Genomic DNA, 18579 nt, shown 5'->3' on the forward strand with positions numbered 1-18579 from the left:
GGTGTGAGGAAGGAAGAGTGTTACAGGTAGAGGGGACAACAAGTGTAAATGGCTTGATGCAGCAAGAAGTTTTGAGGACAAAAAGGAGGCCAGGTTGGTTAGATATGCATTGAATAAAGAGGAGATGACAGAAATAGTGAGTAGTGTTAGGGCAAAGGCAGTGTCTTTCTTTTCGGTAGACCTTACCATCGGCTTTGAATTACTGTTACTTTGTTGTTGGTTTTTTTTTTAAGTTGTATTGACCTGGGAGATTATAGTGCTGTTTTATAATATACTAAACATATTCTTAAAACAAAAGATTAATAATAAAGTAATTATATAGAGTTACATTTTTCTACTCTCCCCTCCCCCCAAAAAACCCCACTTTTAAAACAGTAATTTCCACTTTGTAATTAAATTATAACATATTTAAACCTTTGTTAGTTTTTCTAAAACCTATTGTACTCTATATTGTCTAGCTATATTATATCATTTAGAATATTTAATTTTTTAATTACATTTTTATCTTTCTATATATAATTTTCTCAGGACATTTAATATATTTTAACAAATATTTATTGAACTTAAAAAGTATATAAATGTTAATAAGTGCTTTGAAAAGTATAAGAATGATTTAGACATCAGCTAAAACTACAGCTCAGAGAATGTATTTAAAGGAGAAAAAAGCTAATAGAAATAATCATTTCTATGAGCAGAATTATTTTCTCACTAACACATAATACTAATGTTTAGCTAAAAGATTGTTGTTTATTTTGTTTTTTGGTTTTTGTGCAAGAGATGGGGAACACTTTTGTTTATATATAACCACCTATATATATTTTGAAAAGAATTAACATTTAAAGATTTACTTCATACTAAGTAGTCAAAGAAATTGTCTGGTCCCTAAAAAGATGGACCTTTAAAACTGTACCCCAAACCAATGATAGTTGATTATGGATAGTTGATTTAAGTTTACTATTTTAATATTTTTATTATTATTTGAATTTTATATCACTTTACTAACACCTTAATTTCTTGAAGTAAGTACACAATAACTGTCTATCTTTTACTCAGAATTGTAGTTGTTTAGAACTGCAAGAGACCTCACAAACCAACTCCCAGTTCTTACAGATGACATAGAACCAGACATGTTAAATGAGTAAAGAGCTAACCCGACAGCTGGGCCTGGTCCACTAGTTTTTAATAACAGTGATAAGTATGATGTCAGAACCCACTCAGCCTGTAACTGGAGGCTGAAAGACAGGAACATAAAATTAGAACATACCTTTCAGTAAAAACAACTTAAGCATTCTATCCTGCACTAGGCAAATGTTTTCAGATATCTGATGGAGTATAAGCATTAGATGTCTGTATGTGTCATTATATTTGAGATACTTTTAGGCTACTCTCATAGCCTAAATTTGTATACAACTTTTTTAAGTTTATTATAATGTTTAGAAAGAGAAGACGACTTTAAAAGGAGTTTCAGGATGATAAGAGAAGGGAAATAATGTAGAGAGAAATAGAAGGAAAAACTCTTTAAGAAAAAGGCGACTTCAGTAGGTTTTAGCTCCCTATAGAGATGGCTTACAGATGACAATAATAAGTAATAATAGTTTGTTTAGGTCTGTGCTAGAAAGTGTAAGTATTTCAAATGTCCTATGTTAGTATCCTTGTGCTCTCCCTGAGGATGAGCTCTATTGTCATATCTGTCTTACCTGAGTCTTACGAGAGGTGACGTAAGTTGCTCATGGTCCTACAGTAAGCAGGTGAGCAAGACTTCCTCCAGTTTCTCTCTCATTGTGGGACTCTATTGCTGTACTGCAAAAGCATTGGGGCATGTTTTGCCTTGTTGGAATATAAGTATTCAGCATTTATTTTTATTTTTTATTTTTTTAATCCTCAGCTGAGGATACTTTTTCCATTGCTTTTCAGAGAGAGTGGAAGGGAGAGAGGGAGGGAGGGAGGGAGAGAGAGAGAGAGAGAGAGAGAGAGAGAGAGAGACAATGGATGTGAGAGAGAGACACATCAAGTGGTTGCCTCCCACACAAATCCCGACCAGAGCCAGGGGGAGCCTGCAACTGAGGTACATGCCCTTGGCTAGAATAGAACCAGGACCCTTCAGTCCATAGTCCGACACTCTAACCACTGAGAAACCTGCTAGGGCCAGCATTTATTGAGTTCTTACCACATGCATACCACCACTGTCCAATTGTAAAACAAGCACTAGGGAAACATACACATTTTAAAAAGATAAAAACACTTCAAAAGAAAACACAAATGAGCCAAATTAATGTAATCCAGTAGAAGTTCAGCAACTACATAAATATCCTTTGGTAGCTAGATTAAACAAGATTAAAACAAATAGCTACCATTCTATTTTTAAACCTTAATAATATTCTTCTGCTCTAAGGTTCTTATAGACTCAATATTAATACAGCCTGGGACTGAAACTGGAGTGTGGCTGAATAAAAGGAAAGAATGCCCTACAGTAATTTTGGGGAATTGAAGTCTCTGTTGTGATGCCTCAAGTTCAGCTATTTATAACAGGAATGTTAGTGCTTTAGACCAGTGCTTCTCGAATTTTAATGTGCATATGAATCCCCCTGGGATCTTGTTGAAATGACAGTTCTGATTCAGCAGGTCTGGGTGGGGCTTAAGAATCTTTACATCTAATATGTTCCCAGATGATGCCAGTCCTGCTACGCCAGGGACCACACTTTGAATAGCAAGGCTTTAGATCACAGAGCTAAGTATTTGACTTTAATCTATTGTATCAAAAAGAAAATAAATACCCTGTGAGCTAGGGCAGCAATTTTGAGCTTAAATATCTATGTATGTGTTGAAATAATACCTTGTCATCAAAAGAAGTTGTAGAAGATAGTGATAGGTATAAATACTATTATATTAGATAACTTTGAAGAAGATATAATCATAATTTTCAACAAACTAACCTGATAATTATATATGCCCAACTCCTAAGTGTATTTAAGGTGTGTCTACTGAGTTTAATACCAGTGTTAGAGAAAATAATTTAAATATAAGTCTTAGACATTAATTATTGGAAGCAGAATAAATGATAGTTAAGAATGTAAGGCTCCAGCCTGTCAGGGTGGTAGAGTAGGTATACACTGCACTCGCCTCCCCCTGTGACCACATCGGAATTACAGCTAAACTACAGAACAGTCGATCCTGAGAACTACCTGAAGACTAGCTGAACAAAACTCCTATAACTAAGGATATCAAGGACAAGGCATTGGAGACTGAAATAAAAACTATTTCCCTTTTGGTAAAAAGTAAGGCTCCAAAAGTGAGCTCCCAGGTTCAAAAGCTGGCTTCCACATACTAGCTTGTGACCTCAGGACTAGGGACTCCTCTCAATGACTCCCTTCCTCATCTCTGAGCTGGGGATTTTCTTAGCAAAGATCTCATAAGTTTGTTACAGGGTTTTTTGTTTTTTGTTTTTATTTTTATTTTTTTTTAACTTTTTTTTTTTTTATATCTTTATTGTTTTCAGAGAGAGGAAGGGAGAGGGAGAGAGAGAGACAGAAACATTAATGATGAGTCATTGATCGAGCCCACAACCCAGGCATGTGCCCTGACCGGGAATCAAACCCTGATTGCCTGGATCCTAGGTCGACGCTCAACCTCTGAGCCATGCCTGGCCAGGCTGTTACAGGGTTTTTTAAAAAGAATATATTTAAAGTGCTTATGCAGTGCCTCACAGTAAATTGTCTATAAATGATGGCTATTGTTACTAGTATCATTACTGTTTCTGTTAAGGAAGTATTAGGCTAAACAATTTTGAAGGTCTTTGCTTTGTCAGTCCTAAGATACGACTCTGATCACGTATCTGTGTGTAATAAGTACATGCCCCCTTTCAAGTTCTAAGGCGATAAATGGTTTATAGACTGCCAGCTGCCATTAAATGCTGCTTCTGCATCTTAGGTTGTTTTTAATGCAACAATTTGATCATCAGGTAAATACACGTTTGCAGATCCATTCATTAAATATTTATAAGTAGCTACAAAGCAATGAGCTAAATGACTGTTCCTGTCCCCAATCAAACCCAGTTTTTTAATTATAACAGTAGGAACTTCTAATATTGATAATTAGTTTCAGTCTCTATATAAGCATCAAAGAGAAATTACTTTATCTACTAATGCTAATCTGTCCTCAAAAATGAGCTAAAATTCTGTTGTCCTACATATAGGAGCTCCCTAATTTCCTCCTAAAATAGTATTAATAACTAAATTATTCTTTAAGTTTCTGTGTTTCTGGCCTCCACCTCTGCCTCCTTCTGCTTAAACAAGGCACATGGCAGCCAGATCTTTCATTGGGTATTAATATGGCCTAAATAGAGCTATTCTCCCCTGGTGGTGAAAATAACTGATTTAATTCTACAACTTACTTCAACCTTTATATAGAAGCTACATTTAACATCAAATAAGATTTTAATTGTAGACTTTTTTCCTTCTCCCATGATCCTTTTTCTGCTTTACCAGAGGATATTTTAGGTAGGAAATAGCTCCCATATCCTTCCTCTGAAGATCTCCTCTTTGCTTTGGGCAGGATGGTTTAAGGGTGTTAAGTTTGAAAAAGTCTAGAAACCAGAGTTACATCTGACTTAGAGAAACCCATTTCCTTTATTCTCATAGCCCTGGTCAGTGGCTTAGTTGGTTGAGCTTTGCCCTGTACACCAAAAGTTGCTGGTTTGATTCCCAGTCAGGGCACATACCTAGGTTGCGGGTCGGGGTGCATACGGGAGGCAACCGATCAATGTTTCTCTCTCACATCGATGTTTCTCTTTCTCTCTCTCTCTCTCCTTTCCCCTCTCTCTAAAAACTAATTTACAAAATAAATTTTTAAAAAAACATACACACTTTATAGAGCAAATACGGCATTCTTCATTCTCTCTTGACAAACATTTTTATAAATAGTTTTTTTCTCTTTCTTTTTGATAATTTTGGTATCAAAGATCACAAACTTAGAAGAACAGTTAGAACAATTTAGAGAAGAACTGGAAAATAAGAATGAAGAAGTTCAGCAACTACATATGCAATTAGAAATTCAGAAAAAAGAATCTGCTACCCGCCTACAAGAACTTGAACAAGAAAACAAATTATTTAAGGTAAGTAGTGAAGAAAAACTTTGCCTATGTACAATTCATAGTTTTTGTCTTGTGCGAATGTTAGTATTAAGCATTTGCTAAATCCAGCTGCTAAGTAGTACTTAACAGAGGAACATTTGCTGCATATGGATTTGCGTGGAGACATTTTAGATCATCATAAATGAAAAAAATTGCATACCTTTTATCAAAATATTTTAAGAATTATTGATTTGCAATAACTGTATGATATTTCTGAATCTTTTTAATTTGTACATTTTAGGCACTATGTCTTTTGTAAAAGTTAATTGAAAGAAACTTTAAAAATCACATGTAATGATCTGTCAAACTGGGATGGTTATTTTTGTCCCTAGGATGGAATGGAGAAACTGGGATTTGCTATAAAGGAATCTGATGCTATCTCTACTCAGGACCAACATATGTTGTTGGGGAAATTTGCTCAAATAATGCAAGAAAAAGAAGTAGAAATTGACCAGTTGAATGAGCAAATTATAAAACTTCAGCATCAACTTAAAATTACAACAGATAACAAGGTACACTAATTTAAAATTGATTATTACATGAAGTTAATTTAAGCTAGAATTTTAAAAGGGCAAAACGGAGATTTTTTTTTCAGTTTCTCTTTGTAAAAACCAAATAAACCTTAGTTCTCTTTACCCATTAATTTTAATTTAACAAACTATGTATATTTTTATCCCTTCCTAATATTTTCAAAGATTTTTCATGTTTTACAGGGAGTGTCTGGTGACTTAAGAGTTCATCATATCATTCTAACCAAACATATTAAAAATTCTGTTTAGTATGAGTTACATAAGATAATGACTTTTGGGTGCCCTCTGCTATAGACTCTTTATTTCAATACTTCATTCTTTTCTATTAGAATATATTGATACTGAGTATTTTACATATAGGAAATCAGCTACTAAAAGTGTAAATCACTTTATAATAAAAGAACTTTCCAAATGAAAGTCTAAATTAGGTTTTTCTTTGATATGATGGGGGACTATTGGTCTATATTAAAAGTAATGTAGCATGTCCAAGAAGTATATTATTTTCTGTGATCAACACTTGAAAGTTCTGCCTTAAGATAAAGTAGAATTATCAAAATATAAATGTATATTTATGTATGTTACTTTTTTCATTAACTAATAGGTTATTGAAGAAAAAAATGAACTGATAAGGGATCTTAAAACCCAAATAGAATGTTTGGTGAGTGATCAAGAACGTGTGAAGAAAAATAGAGAGGAAGAAATTGAGCAGCTTAATGAAGTGATTGAAAAACTTCAACAGGAATTGGCAAATATTGAACAGAAGACATCAGGGCATGCTAATTATCTCCCAGAAGAAGCAGATAGTTTAAAATATCAGTTGGATATGGTGTTAGCTGAAAAACTGGCTTTGGAACAGCAAGTAGAAACCACTAATGAAGAAATGGCCTTTACAAAAAATGTACTTCAAGAAACCAATTTTAAAGTGAACCAGCTAACACAAGAATTATGCAGCTTAAAGAGAGAGCGGGAAAATACGGAAAAAATCCAAAGTATACCAGAGAAAACTGTTAACATGGCTGTAGATGATCTGAGCAAAAAGAAACCTGAAGTAGAAGTAGTCCTTACTGAGGATGCTGTTCAACCCCTAGAAAATCAGACTTACCTCAGATCTGTTGAAGAAAACAGCAGAGTTTCCATAAACAGTTTGGAAACAAAGATACGGCGACTTGAGAGCACTGTGAGTGCAAAGAACTTAGAACTTAGCCAGTGTTATAAACAAATAAAGGACATGCAAGAGCAAGGCCTTGCTGAAACAGAAATGCTTAAAAAGAAGATTGTAGACCTACAGACTATGCTTGAGGAAAAAGTTGCTGCTGCTCTTGTGAGTCAGGTCCAACTTGATGCAGTCAAGGAATATGCAGAACTCTGTCAAAATAAACAGGCAAGTTCATCAGAGCCCGAAAGAACAAATATACAGAATTTAAATCAACTAACAGAAAGCGAGATAGAGTCAGATGTATCAGCGTTAACCTTGAGAATATCAGAATTAGAAAGCCAGGTGGCTGAAATGCAGACTAGTTTGATTTTAGAAAAAGAACAGGTAGAAATCGCAGAGAAAAATGCTGTGGAAAAAGAAAAGAAGCTACTAGAACTACAGAAACTTTTGGAGGACAGTGAGAAAAAACAGGGAGGCAAAGAAAGGAAAAGAAGCTCTCAAGGAGATTTTGAAGTTCCCAAGGTTAGTTTGTATTTCATTTTTTTCACTTAAATACTCTAAAACTCTTTTCCTTTGTTCCTTAAGCTGATTGTTAATTTACTAAATTAAAGATAGTGCTCTTTACATCTAGCGATTCATATATAAAGTGCTTTTTAAAAAAATATTACTAGTCTGTACATATTATCACTAGAATAAATGATACAAACTATATTTTGTATCCATTATTGTGGTCTTCAAATCACTATATTTATTTCAACTAGCATAGTCATTAGATAAAGTAATCAGAAGAAACTTAGAAATGTTAAGTTTAGCACATGTCCCCTGGAACTTACGTGGGTTTTTCCTTTTCCCTCTAACATGCATGGTATGTAGTCATCCCTTTTAGGTACTAGAAAATATCAAAATATTGTAGTGTTCTACTAAATTAACATATAAGTGATAAATCCTTAGCTTTTGTATATTTTATACCTATAATAAATTTTATTCTTACCTATGAAAAATTTGTATTTCACCCTTGTACGTCTACTTACATAAAGATCTGAAATTGCAGTTATTTCTTAGCATAGGACTGAGATGAAAGGACTTTAACTTTCAAATTCTCACTTTATATATTTTTTATTATTTATTATATTTATTACATATTTATTATATATAATACATTATATATAATTATATAATATTTATTATATATTATATTTATTATTTGAATAATAAATGCGCAGTCTTATCTGAACACCAGATTAACTGATATATCAGGATTCTATAAATATATAATTTATTTTGCAAAGGATAATAATTCCTTCCATTTACTAGGCTTTTTCTTCCTAGCATACTGAACTATAAATTACTGTAAGCAATATTAAAATAGTTTTGCAACTTTTCATTTATATAAAACTCCTAAGAACTACTTTACTAACACCTGGTATCTTTTTTTTTTTAATATATTTTTATTGACTTTAGAGAGAGGAAAGGAGAAGGAGAGAGAGAGAAACATCAATGATGAGAGAGTCATTGATCGGCTGCCTAGCCCGCAACCCGGGCATGTGCCCTGACCGGGAATTGAACCCCGATCACCTGGATCCTAGGTCGATGTTCAACCACTGAGCCATGCCCGGCCAGGCTAACACCTGGTATCTTTTGAGGAAAGTGACATAAATATGAAAGTTTTTTGAATGGTACCAAAAAATATTTTAAATAATAATTTATAAATTTTTAGGATATATACAAATGAGAGTATTTACATTTCATTTCTGAAAAATTATTCTTTTCTTACTATCTCAAGAAAACAAAGTTAGGGTTCTTAAAAAGTTTCCCTATTTGTTGAAAGAAGCTGGATCCTTTCAGCTCCTTTTATCTGATAGGCAGTCATTCCTGAGAAAGCTTCATTAGAATGTATATGTGCCTTGAACTTGGCTGTGTTTTTTTTTGAAAATTATGTAATTATGTTTTTCCACTGCCATACAGACAACTACTGAGCTAATTCATGCCAGTGAAGAAAGTGTGTTCTTTTATCAACTGGAGGCTCTTAGAGCTGAGTCAGCAGCTACCAAAGAAGAACTTGCCAGTTATAAAGAAAAGGCAGAAAAACTTCAAGAAGAGCTTTTGGTAAAATAAGTAACATAGCTCCTAATTCATTTATTTCTACCTATCTTAATTTTAGTTCAAGGTATATTCTCTTCTCTGAAAACAAACCCAGACCCATAACTTAAAGCTCGAAAAAAATAAAAGCTTTTGTGATTTTGATGAAAAGTCACTATAGATTTCTTTGCTAGCATCTTCTTGTTTGATTTTCCTTGGAATCTTTTTTAGGAAAATACTTTTAATCCCTAGTCTGTTAATGAAGGAGGAGAAAAGATGTTAAAGGAAACTGTATATCCTATGAGAACCACAAGTATATATATATACATATATAGATATGGAGACTGAGTGTTTCTGAAATGTGTTTTTTAATTATTTTGAGGAAAATGAACATATTAGCATGAATTATACTCTCCTCTCTACCCTAAGTTTTTTGTTCAGTATTTTTAACTAGATGTCCTGCTGTTCTGTTCGTTATGTTTTTAGGTAAAAGAAACGAATATGGCATTTCTCCAGAAAGATTTAAGCCAAGTCAGGGATCAACTCACAGAGACAAGAGAGAAATTATACTTCTTAGAAAAAGAAAAGAAGACTGAGATACAAGAAAACAGAAAAGTCTGTCTTTTAGAGCCACTTCCTATTAAAGAGGGTAAAAGCTCCGCATCCCAGACAGACAGGACTCTCAAGGTGAATAGCAGTAATCAGACTCCACAAATCCGTGTTAGAAATGCAGGAATCCAAATTGGTTTACAGAGTGAGTGTTCATCCGAAGAAGTTACTGAAATAATCAGTCAGTTTACTGAAAAGATTGAGCAAATGCAAGAGCTACATGCTGCTGAAATTTTGGATATGGAATCGAGACATATTTCAGAAACTGAAACCTTAAAGAGGGAACACTATGTTGCTGTTCAATTACTGACAGAGGAATGTGGTACCTTGAAGGCAGTGATACAGTGTCTGAAATCTAAACAGGTATTTGGTTTTTATAATATGTGTTTTTCAGTGTTCTGTGATTTTTTTTAAAAAAAATTCTATAGTTTTAAGAGAAAAAGAAATTTAGGACAATCTCTTCCTTATGATAAACTTACGCTTTTAAGTTTTTCCTTCATGTAGAGTCAGATAATAACTTTCCACAGAGTTCCTGTACAGATTTGGAACTTGGTGTTACTGTTCCTTAATTCATGAATGTTTCTTCTTATGGTAATAACCATGAAGAAAAAAAATTTAAGACATGTTGTAAGCCATGGATAGTTTTATTTTTTTTGAAAGGTATGACAGACTTGAGGTTCTTTGTTGTTGTTTTTTTGATAGCATTACAAAGAAAAAAACTATTCATTGGGCCCTATTTTTATTAAAGCAAAGAAAGTGATGTATTTTTTTGTTTTTTTCCTCCAATTAGGGATCCTCAGTTCCTGAATTAACACATTCTGATGCTTACCAGACTAAAGAAATATGTTCTAGTGGTAAGTTATATAAATTTTTGGAATTTGTATAGTACTTGTTTTAAAAGTATTTGTTTCTTTTTAATAGTCAGTGGTTGTTTTCTTTAGATTCTGGATCAGACTGGGGTCAGGGACTTTATCTTACACAAAGTCAGGGATTTGACTCGTCATCAGAAGGCCGAGGAGAAGAAGGTGAAAGTTCAACAGATTCCTTTCCAAAGAAAATAAAGGTACTAAAAGACAGATATCTTTTAGTGAAACTTAGCCAATGTGGTTTATATATTGAACATAATAGTCTATGCAAAGTTATATAGTAAGATCCTCTGTGCAGAGAGAATTGCACAGCTAGACGGAACCTTGGAGATCTATTTAGTTTTATTTCCTTATTTTACAGATAATAATGTACAATATATTTGAATATTTTTTGAAAATTTTTGTTACTAAAATATTTGTTTGCCAAAATTATTGAAGTGGTCTCAAGGACTAGAATTTATCTCCTACATATTTCTTTTGGTAAAATTAGTGGCTAATCATTAAATCCAAGAAGAGCACATTAGATAACTAGAAGAATAAAGTCATGGGCCTTCTTTTGGGACTGGCTTTCCCCTCCATAGGAAGATGGTAGGACTGTGTTTCTTACCTGCAGTGGCTTTTCTAGATCAATCTAACTAGATATAAAGCTGTCTTGCTTAAAATTTCCCTTTGTCTGGCTTTGCAGTCTTTGAAGAAGTCATAATTTTGGGTTTTGGTTTCCAGGGATTACTGAGAGCTGTCCACAGTGAAGGCATGCAGGTGCTTTCTCTCACTGAATCTCCCTATAGTGATGGAGAGGACCATTCTGTTCAGCAAGTTTCAGAATACTGGCTAGAAGAGAGAAGAGCTTACCTCAGTACAATCTCGTCTCTTAAGGATTTAATTACCAAAATGCAAGTGCAAAGAGAAGCCGAGGTAATCAAGAGTATTATGCATCTCAATAGTTTTATGATTTTTATCAATCTTAAGGCACTTTTTACAAATTAAATTGTTGTTTATGATGTGTTTTTACATAGATTGCTTATTATTTAAATGTCCCAAGTCACATACTTGCAAATAAATTCACATGCTCTTAGGCTTCTAATATTTATTTTGGTTAGATAAATATCCTTTTTAGATCCTTTTTGAACATACTTATTTGGAGCTAATTTTTGTCTCTGCTAGGTTTATGATGATAGTTTTCAATCTCATGAGAACTTCTCAGACTGGCGAGGTGAACTTCTGCTTGCCCTGCAGCAAGTTTTCTTAAAGGAGCGCAGTGTTTTACTCACCACCTTTCAGACCGAGCTGGCCGCTCTGAGCACTAGAGATGCAGCTGGATTCTTGAGCTGTTTGGAACAGAGAATACAGGAACAGGTATCAGAATGAAACTTTACATAAAACTTAAAGGGGGGAATGCTTTTTAATAGTAATGAAATGAATTATTGATTAGTTTTACAGTAAGAAGATTAAAATTTTAACAGGAGCCAATAAGAATATTTAGAAGAAAAAGTATTACCTTAAATGTTTATATCTTATGATAGAAAATGAGCAAGCTTGAAAATTAATGAGCTAATCATTCAACTTGGGAACTTAGAAAAAGAGCAACAGAATACCCTGTAGAAATTAGAAGGGACATGAGTAATAAAGCCAGTTCTTACTATTTGCAGTAGATTCTGTGAAGTTGCCATGTATGCTGAGCCGTTGCTACTAGGGGAAATACAGGGATCAGTTTCTATGAGCCCCTGCTCTTGACATTTTTGTCAGCCAGTCAGTACATAACCTTGTTTTATGTGTGTTTCTGTTGAAAGACACTGTATTTACTATATATTGTTGATTCATTAACATTTAACTCATGACCATCCACAGTATAACTCATGGCTTATCTAACACGTTTTCTTTATACAATGCAGCTTTCTTGTGCTTAGGAACACTAGATAGTACTTCATCACTATGCTTGGAAACCATTTTAAACAGCAAACATCACCAATAAAAAGCACAAAAGTCTAAAACACAGCACTAAATGGATGGCAGAAATGTCAATTACAGTGTAAGGCAGGGGTGGGGAACATTTTTTCTGCCAAGGACCATTTGGATATTTATAACATCACTCGTGGGCCATACAAAATTATCAACTTAAAAACTAGCTATGAAAAAAGCCCCTAGATTTATTGAATTTCGAGTCCCACCTACAGTTGCCTCGGCAGGGCCAGACCAGATGATTTCGTGGGCCGTATATATGGCTCACGGGCCGGATGTTCCCCACCCTTGGTGAATGGGATGAAAAAAGAAGGCAGAGTATCACCTTATTTGACTTCAGCTGGTAATATGCACATTTAACACATTTAAATTTTTTGCCACTGCATGTTTGCAAATTACTGTAAAAGCACTGCAAGTATTGATTTTGGGGTCACAAATACATTTTAGTGAATAGGCAAATTTATAAATACATAATCCACAAATAATGAGGCTCAACTGTAATAAAAAGTTAGTGAAATATATACACTTATACAGAAGAGTATAAAAACATTAAAAGTTGGTTCTTTGAAAAGCTAATATAATAGAAACTTTTCCAGAGAATTGGTTAAGGAAAACTATAAAGCACACTCTTTTATTTATTTATTTTTACTTTTATTATTGTTTAAAATATTACAGATGTCCCTTTTTCTCCCCAATGACCCATTCCACCCCGTTCCTTCCCCCTCCCCAGTCCCTCTCCCCACCTTTGTCCATATCCCTGGATTGTGTATATATGCACATAAATTCTTTGGTTACTCTCTCCCCCGCCACCCACCCGCCCTCCTCCATCCCTCTGACATTCATCAGTCTCATCTATGCTTCCATGTCATTGAATCTATTCTGTTCATCAGTTTATTAATTTCTTTAGATTCCACGTATAAGTGAGATCATGAGATATTTTTCTTTCGCTGCCTGGCTTATTTCACTTAGCAAAATATTCTCCAGGTCCATCCATACTGTCCCAAAGGGTACGAGATTCTTCTTCTTTACAGCTGCATAGTATTCCATGGTGTAAATGGCCCACAGCTCAAGAACCCCATTCGGATCCCAAAATCCTGCTGTCGGGGAGGGCCTCCCCCCCTCCCCCAGGGCTGCTTCCGAGTCACTTTCTGTCCCGAAAGGCGCCCTTCCCGGTCTCCGAGGTTCCAATTTTCTATGCAGCCCCACACCCCGAGTTGTTTTGATCCCGAGAAATAAAAGGGAGACTGAATTATTCAGATTTAAATGAGGCTTCCTGGGTAGAAGTGCTGCTGACCCTTCCTGCGAAAATGGGGAGTACTTGAGGACACAGGTGGGTGGACGCCCTTTGTACGTGGCTGGTCAGACTGGAGCAGTTGTCTGTGGTTTTAGAGAAAACCTTTTGCGGGGAGGGTATATGGATAATGTCAGTGAAACAAGCAGACGTTGAAACTGAGGCACAGATTGCTCCAAAAGGAGTTTTCTGTATATTTTTTCTAGATGCAAATAACTTTTTAATTATGTTAATTAATGTTAAGACTTTCTAGGCTTATCGAAGCTGTGTATGGGTCCCGGTCTGATCACTTCTAACTGGATGAAGTCTGCAACCCATTCCTGAGTGTACGATATACTTGTAGCCCAACAACAACAACAAAAAGCACACTCTTTTAAAAGTTAGGAATAAAAATGAGATCATAACCAAAGATATAGCTGAGATATAAAAGTAATGGAATGTTAGGAGTAATTCTATGTCAATTTAAAAACTTTGGTGAAATGGACAGGTTTTCTAGAAAATTATCTCCTAGCAAAAGTCATTCAGGAAAAAGTACAAAACCTAAAGATCTATAGGTTGTAAAGGAATTAAATCCTTAGTTACAAATCAGTTCACAGCACTTAGCGCCCAGATCTTGATATTTTTAGTACATTCTCCATCAAAAGGAGCTAGGACGTCTCAGAGAAATGGCTGATTCCAGAGCTGGGGTAGGGAAAGTGCAAGATGAAGCTGAAATATCTCGTTTTGTTAGCGGAATTGCTGAAAGAATTAAGAAGATATGTCAAAAGATCACAGAAGCCAGCTTAAAGGATTTCCCACTGGCTGAATTTGGGACAATTTGAACATCAAACTAAATGAGAGTGACATTATAAACCAAAGGGTAAAAGAAGAATTTGTGAGTTCATACTGATATAATAAATGAATAAAAATCCTTTCTTACAGTAAAATGCCAGCTAGCATGTAGGAGAAATGATGGAATTAGTACATCACCTTTTATTAAACACTTTAGTAATATGATCAGGAAAGTATACTTACATAGTCTTAAAGTAAATGTCCGGAAAATCCTTTTTTATTACAAAAGGCAAAGTGGTAACTTTGCAGTGGAGAAACCTTCAGATACCACCTTCCCCAGGTGATCAGTTAATATCACCAGAAATGGGACAGAAAGACATCAGTATTTCTGATATGAAGGACACGAGGTATCTTTTGTGCATAATCAAAATCTACTCTGACCACTGAGCTGAACTGGCCAGGGCACCGATGTATATATTTTTAAAGACAGAGTCACCTGGCCCTGGCCGAGTAGCTCAGTTGGTTAGAGCATCATCCCAATACGACAAGGTTGCAGGTTTGATCCCCAGTCAGGGCATGTATAGGAATCAACCAATGAATACAAAATAGGTGGAACAACAAAGGAATGTTTCTCTCTCTCTCTCTTCTCCCTCCCTCCCTCCCTCAAATCAATAAATAAAAATTTTTTTTAAAAAAGACACAATCACCTTACCCTTATTCAGGGATAGAAAGGTAGCATACCATTAAAAATTCCTCATGTGACTCATTACTTTAACAAATTAAAAGGAAAAAAACACACCGATCATCTCAAGAGATAAAGCTAATAAATTAAAATGAAGAATTTTAGCCCTGGCTGGGTGCCGGCTCAGTTGGTTGGAGTGTCATCCCACACACCAAAAGGTTACAGGTTCCGTTTCCAGTCAGGGCACATACCTAGGTTTCGGGTTCAATCCCGTGTCCGGGAGTGAACAGGAGGCAACCAATCAATGTTTCTCTCTCTCCCTTTCTCTCTAAAGATCAATAAACATCCTTAAGTGAGGGTAATTTTTTTATCCACACTCAAGAATATTTTTCCATTGCTTCTTGGAGAGAGTGGAAGGGAAGGGGAGGGGGAGATAGAGGAAGGGAGAAACATCGATGTGAGAGAGACACATCGATTGGTTGCCTCCCACATGCACCCAGCCAGAGCCGAGCCTGCTACTAAGGTGCGTGCCCTTGGCCAGAATTGAACCCAGGACCCTTCAGTCCACAGGCCAGCCCTCTAACCACTGAGCAAAGCTGGCAAGGGCAGAGATAAATTTTTTTTAAAAAGAAGAAGAATTTTATACTTTAAAATATCCTAAAACAAACTAAAAAAAAAATTCTTGAACTAAAGGGTATGTCTAGCAAAAAAACAACAACAAACATCAAATTTTTCAGTTAAATGTTAAAAATATTTCTTAACAAAGGGTTCAGTAGCTTGTTCAACATGTCCTAAATGTTTAGCTTAGCAAAGCAAGAAAAATAAGAGTTGAGGGAGGGGAAGACCCCTTGTTCACTTAACATAGAAAACCAAAGAGAATCTTTATACACAGATTTTTAGAATTGATAAGAAAGTTTGATAATGTTGTTGGATAGAAGGTCAAGATGTAAAAATCTGATTTCTTGCCTGGCAGAGTGGTTCAGTAGGTTGAGTGTCACCCTGTGCACTGAAAGGTTACTGTTTCAATCCCAGGTCAGGGCAGCCAATCCATGTTTCTCTTTCATATCTGTCTCCCTCTCCCTCTCACCCTTTCTCTTTCTCTCCCTACGTCTCTCTCCCCCCCCCCTCCCCTTTCTTTTTAAGCATGTCCTCAGGTGAGGATTAAAAAAATAATCTGATTTCTCAACAAACAAAATGTAATTTTAGAAATAAATTATTTATAATAGCATTAAATGGACAAATTCCTAAAAATATACAAACTACCAAAGCTAGCTCATGAAAAGAATAGAAAATCTAATTGATCTATAATAAAGAGTTAAATTAGTAATTCTAAAACTTCTCACAAAGCAAAGCCCAGTATCAGATGACTTCACTCGTGAATTCTACCAAATGTTTAAAGAATTAATACCAGTCCTTCACAAACTCATCCAAATAAAGAAAAGAAGGGAATACTTCCCAGCCCATTCTGTGAGGCCAGTATTGCTCTGATTCCAAAACCAGACAAAGACATCACAAGAAAACTACAGACCAAATACTAATGATGTTAAAACAATCAATGGAAAAATGAACAAATGCTTTAAATATATGTTCTTATGGAAGACAATGAAGAATATCCAATAAATATATGAAAAGATACTCAAATAAAATGTACTGTATTAGTCATACTATGGAATACCATATAATTTTGAAATGAGTGTGAAGGAGGGCTACATTTGTCAACCCATCGGTTCACCAACATGGTAAGTGAAAAAGGCAAATTACACCAAGACAGATAAAATAGGATGCCATTTATATTTATATATAGTTTTAAAACTTGCCAAACAGTATTGTATATTGTTTACCATGTGTGTATGTAACATAATATGCAGAGAGTATGAAAATAACAAGACTTAGCCCAGCCGGATGTGGCTCAGTGGTTGAGTGTCGACCTAGGATCCAGGCAATCGGGGTTCGATTCCCGGTCAGGGCACATGCCCAGGTTGCGGGCTCGATCCCCAGTCGGGGTTGTGCAGGAGGCAGCCGATCCATGACTTTCTCATCATTGATGTTTCTATCTCTCTCTCCCTCTCCTTTCCTCTCTCTGAAGTCAATAAAGATATATTTTAAAAAATGAAAAAAAAGAAAATAACAAGACTTAGGATTTGGTTATTTCTTGACCAGGTAGTGCAGAGGAGAACGTATTTAAGGAGTTGTACACAGGGGCCTTTAATTTTATAGGTGCTATTTCTTAGGCTAATTACATGGGTGTTTATTATTTTTCATGTTTTCTTGTGTATTTAAAGAATTTCAAAATAAGTGTAAAGATTAACAACCAGAAGTATATCCAAATGAGGAGGAAAAGAAAGTTGTTAATTTATTTTCAAAGTTTTAGCATGTATGGTTCCATTCATTCTTCTTCAGACTTCCTGGTTGTTAATTTTATTGACTTTATAATTCCCTTCACATGATTTTTTACTTTGCATTACTACAGGGTGCTGAATATCGAACAGCTATGGATTGCCTCCAGAAAGCAGATAGGAGGAGCTTGTTGTCTGAAATTCAAGCACTGCATGCTCAAATGAGTGAGAGAAAAATGACTCTGAAAAGAGAACAAGAGAATGATCAACCAAGCCAAGGTACGCTGTCTCACAGGCTCATATAATAACACATAGGTCGAAATATTTCCCTTCTTATTATTCATTTAAAACACATTTCTTCTTAGTCACATTTTGTTCTCATTCTCATATCAGAGAATATCTACATTAATTAACAAACACACACACACATATATATAACAAATTAAATGAGTATCTGTGGAAACATCACCCATGTCAAGTATCCCAGAAGCCCTCTTCCCACACACTCCTCTAGTAACCTAGAGGTGACTGTTATCCTAATTTAAGTTACTACAGTTATCTCTAGTTCATTCATTTTCGTTACTGTGCAGAATTCCTCTTTGTGGATATTGTACAATTTATATATCTTTTTAGCTACTAAATTCAGTGCTAGTCTGCATATTGTTACACCATGTTTCTGATGCATACATGCATGACTTTGCTAGGTACATACCCAGGAGTGGAATTGCTGGGTAATAAAATATATATATTCAGATTTTTTTTTTAATTTATCTTTATTGTTGAAAGTATTACAGATACCCACCTTTTTTTCCCCCATTGATCCCCTCCACCCTGCATCTGCACGCCCCCATCAGGCCTTCACCACACTATTGTCTGTGTCCATGGGTTATGCATATATGCATGTAAGTTCTTTGATTAATCACTCCCCACCCACTCCCCCATCCCCACCTGCCCACTGAGATTCATCAGTCTGTTCCATGCTTCTATGTCTCTGGGCCTATTTTGTTCCTCAGTCTGTTTTCTTTATTAGATTCCACATGTGAGTGAGATCATGTAAAACTGAATCAGGAAGAATTAGAAAACCTGAATAGGCTTGTAACAACTGATGAAATAGAAGCAATAATAAAAGAAACTCCCAGCAAACAAAAGCCCTGGCCTGGATGGCTTCACAG

General features: G+C 35.2%; 1 protein-coding gene across 4 annotated transcripts in view; it reads left to right on the forward strand.

Annotated features, from left to right (window-relative positions):
- Positions 1–18579, forward strand: part of AKAP9 (A-kinase anchoring protein 9) — a 137219-nt gene that overhangs the window by 96511 nt on the left and 22129 nt on the right. For all 4 annotated transcript variants that reach the window (XM_087821151.1, XM_087821149.1, XM_087821150.1 and 1 more), the window contains 10 exons: positions 4958–5110; positions 5461–5640; positions 6260–7336; positions 8780–8920; positions 9380–9865; positions 10293–10356; positions 10444–10565; positions 11092–11283; positions 11533–11724; positions 17542–17686. In XM_087821151.1, coding sequence (XP_087677277.1) covers positions 4958–5110; positions 5461–5640; positions 6260–7336; positions 8780–8920; positions 9380–9865; positions 10293–10356; positions 10444–10565; positions 11092–11283; positions 11533–11724; positions 17542–17686 — 2752 coding nt within the window. The remainder of the gene's footprint in view (positions 1–4957; positions 5111–5460; positions 5641–6259; positions 7337–8779; positions 8921–9379; positions 9866–10292; positions 10357–10443; positions 10566–11091; positions 11284–11532; positions 11725–17541; positions 17687–18579) is intronic.

The sequence above is a fragment of the Miniopterus natalensis genome, chromosome 10 (genome assembly GCF_054644295.1).
Source record: "Miniopterus natalensis isolate mMinNat1 chromosome 10, mMinNat1.hap1, whole genome shotgun sequence".
NCBI lineage: Eukaryota > Metazoa > Chordata > Mammalia > Chiroptera > Miniopteridae > Miniopterus > Miniopterus natalensis.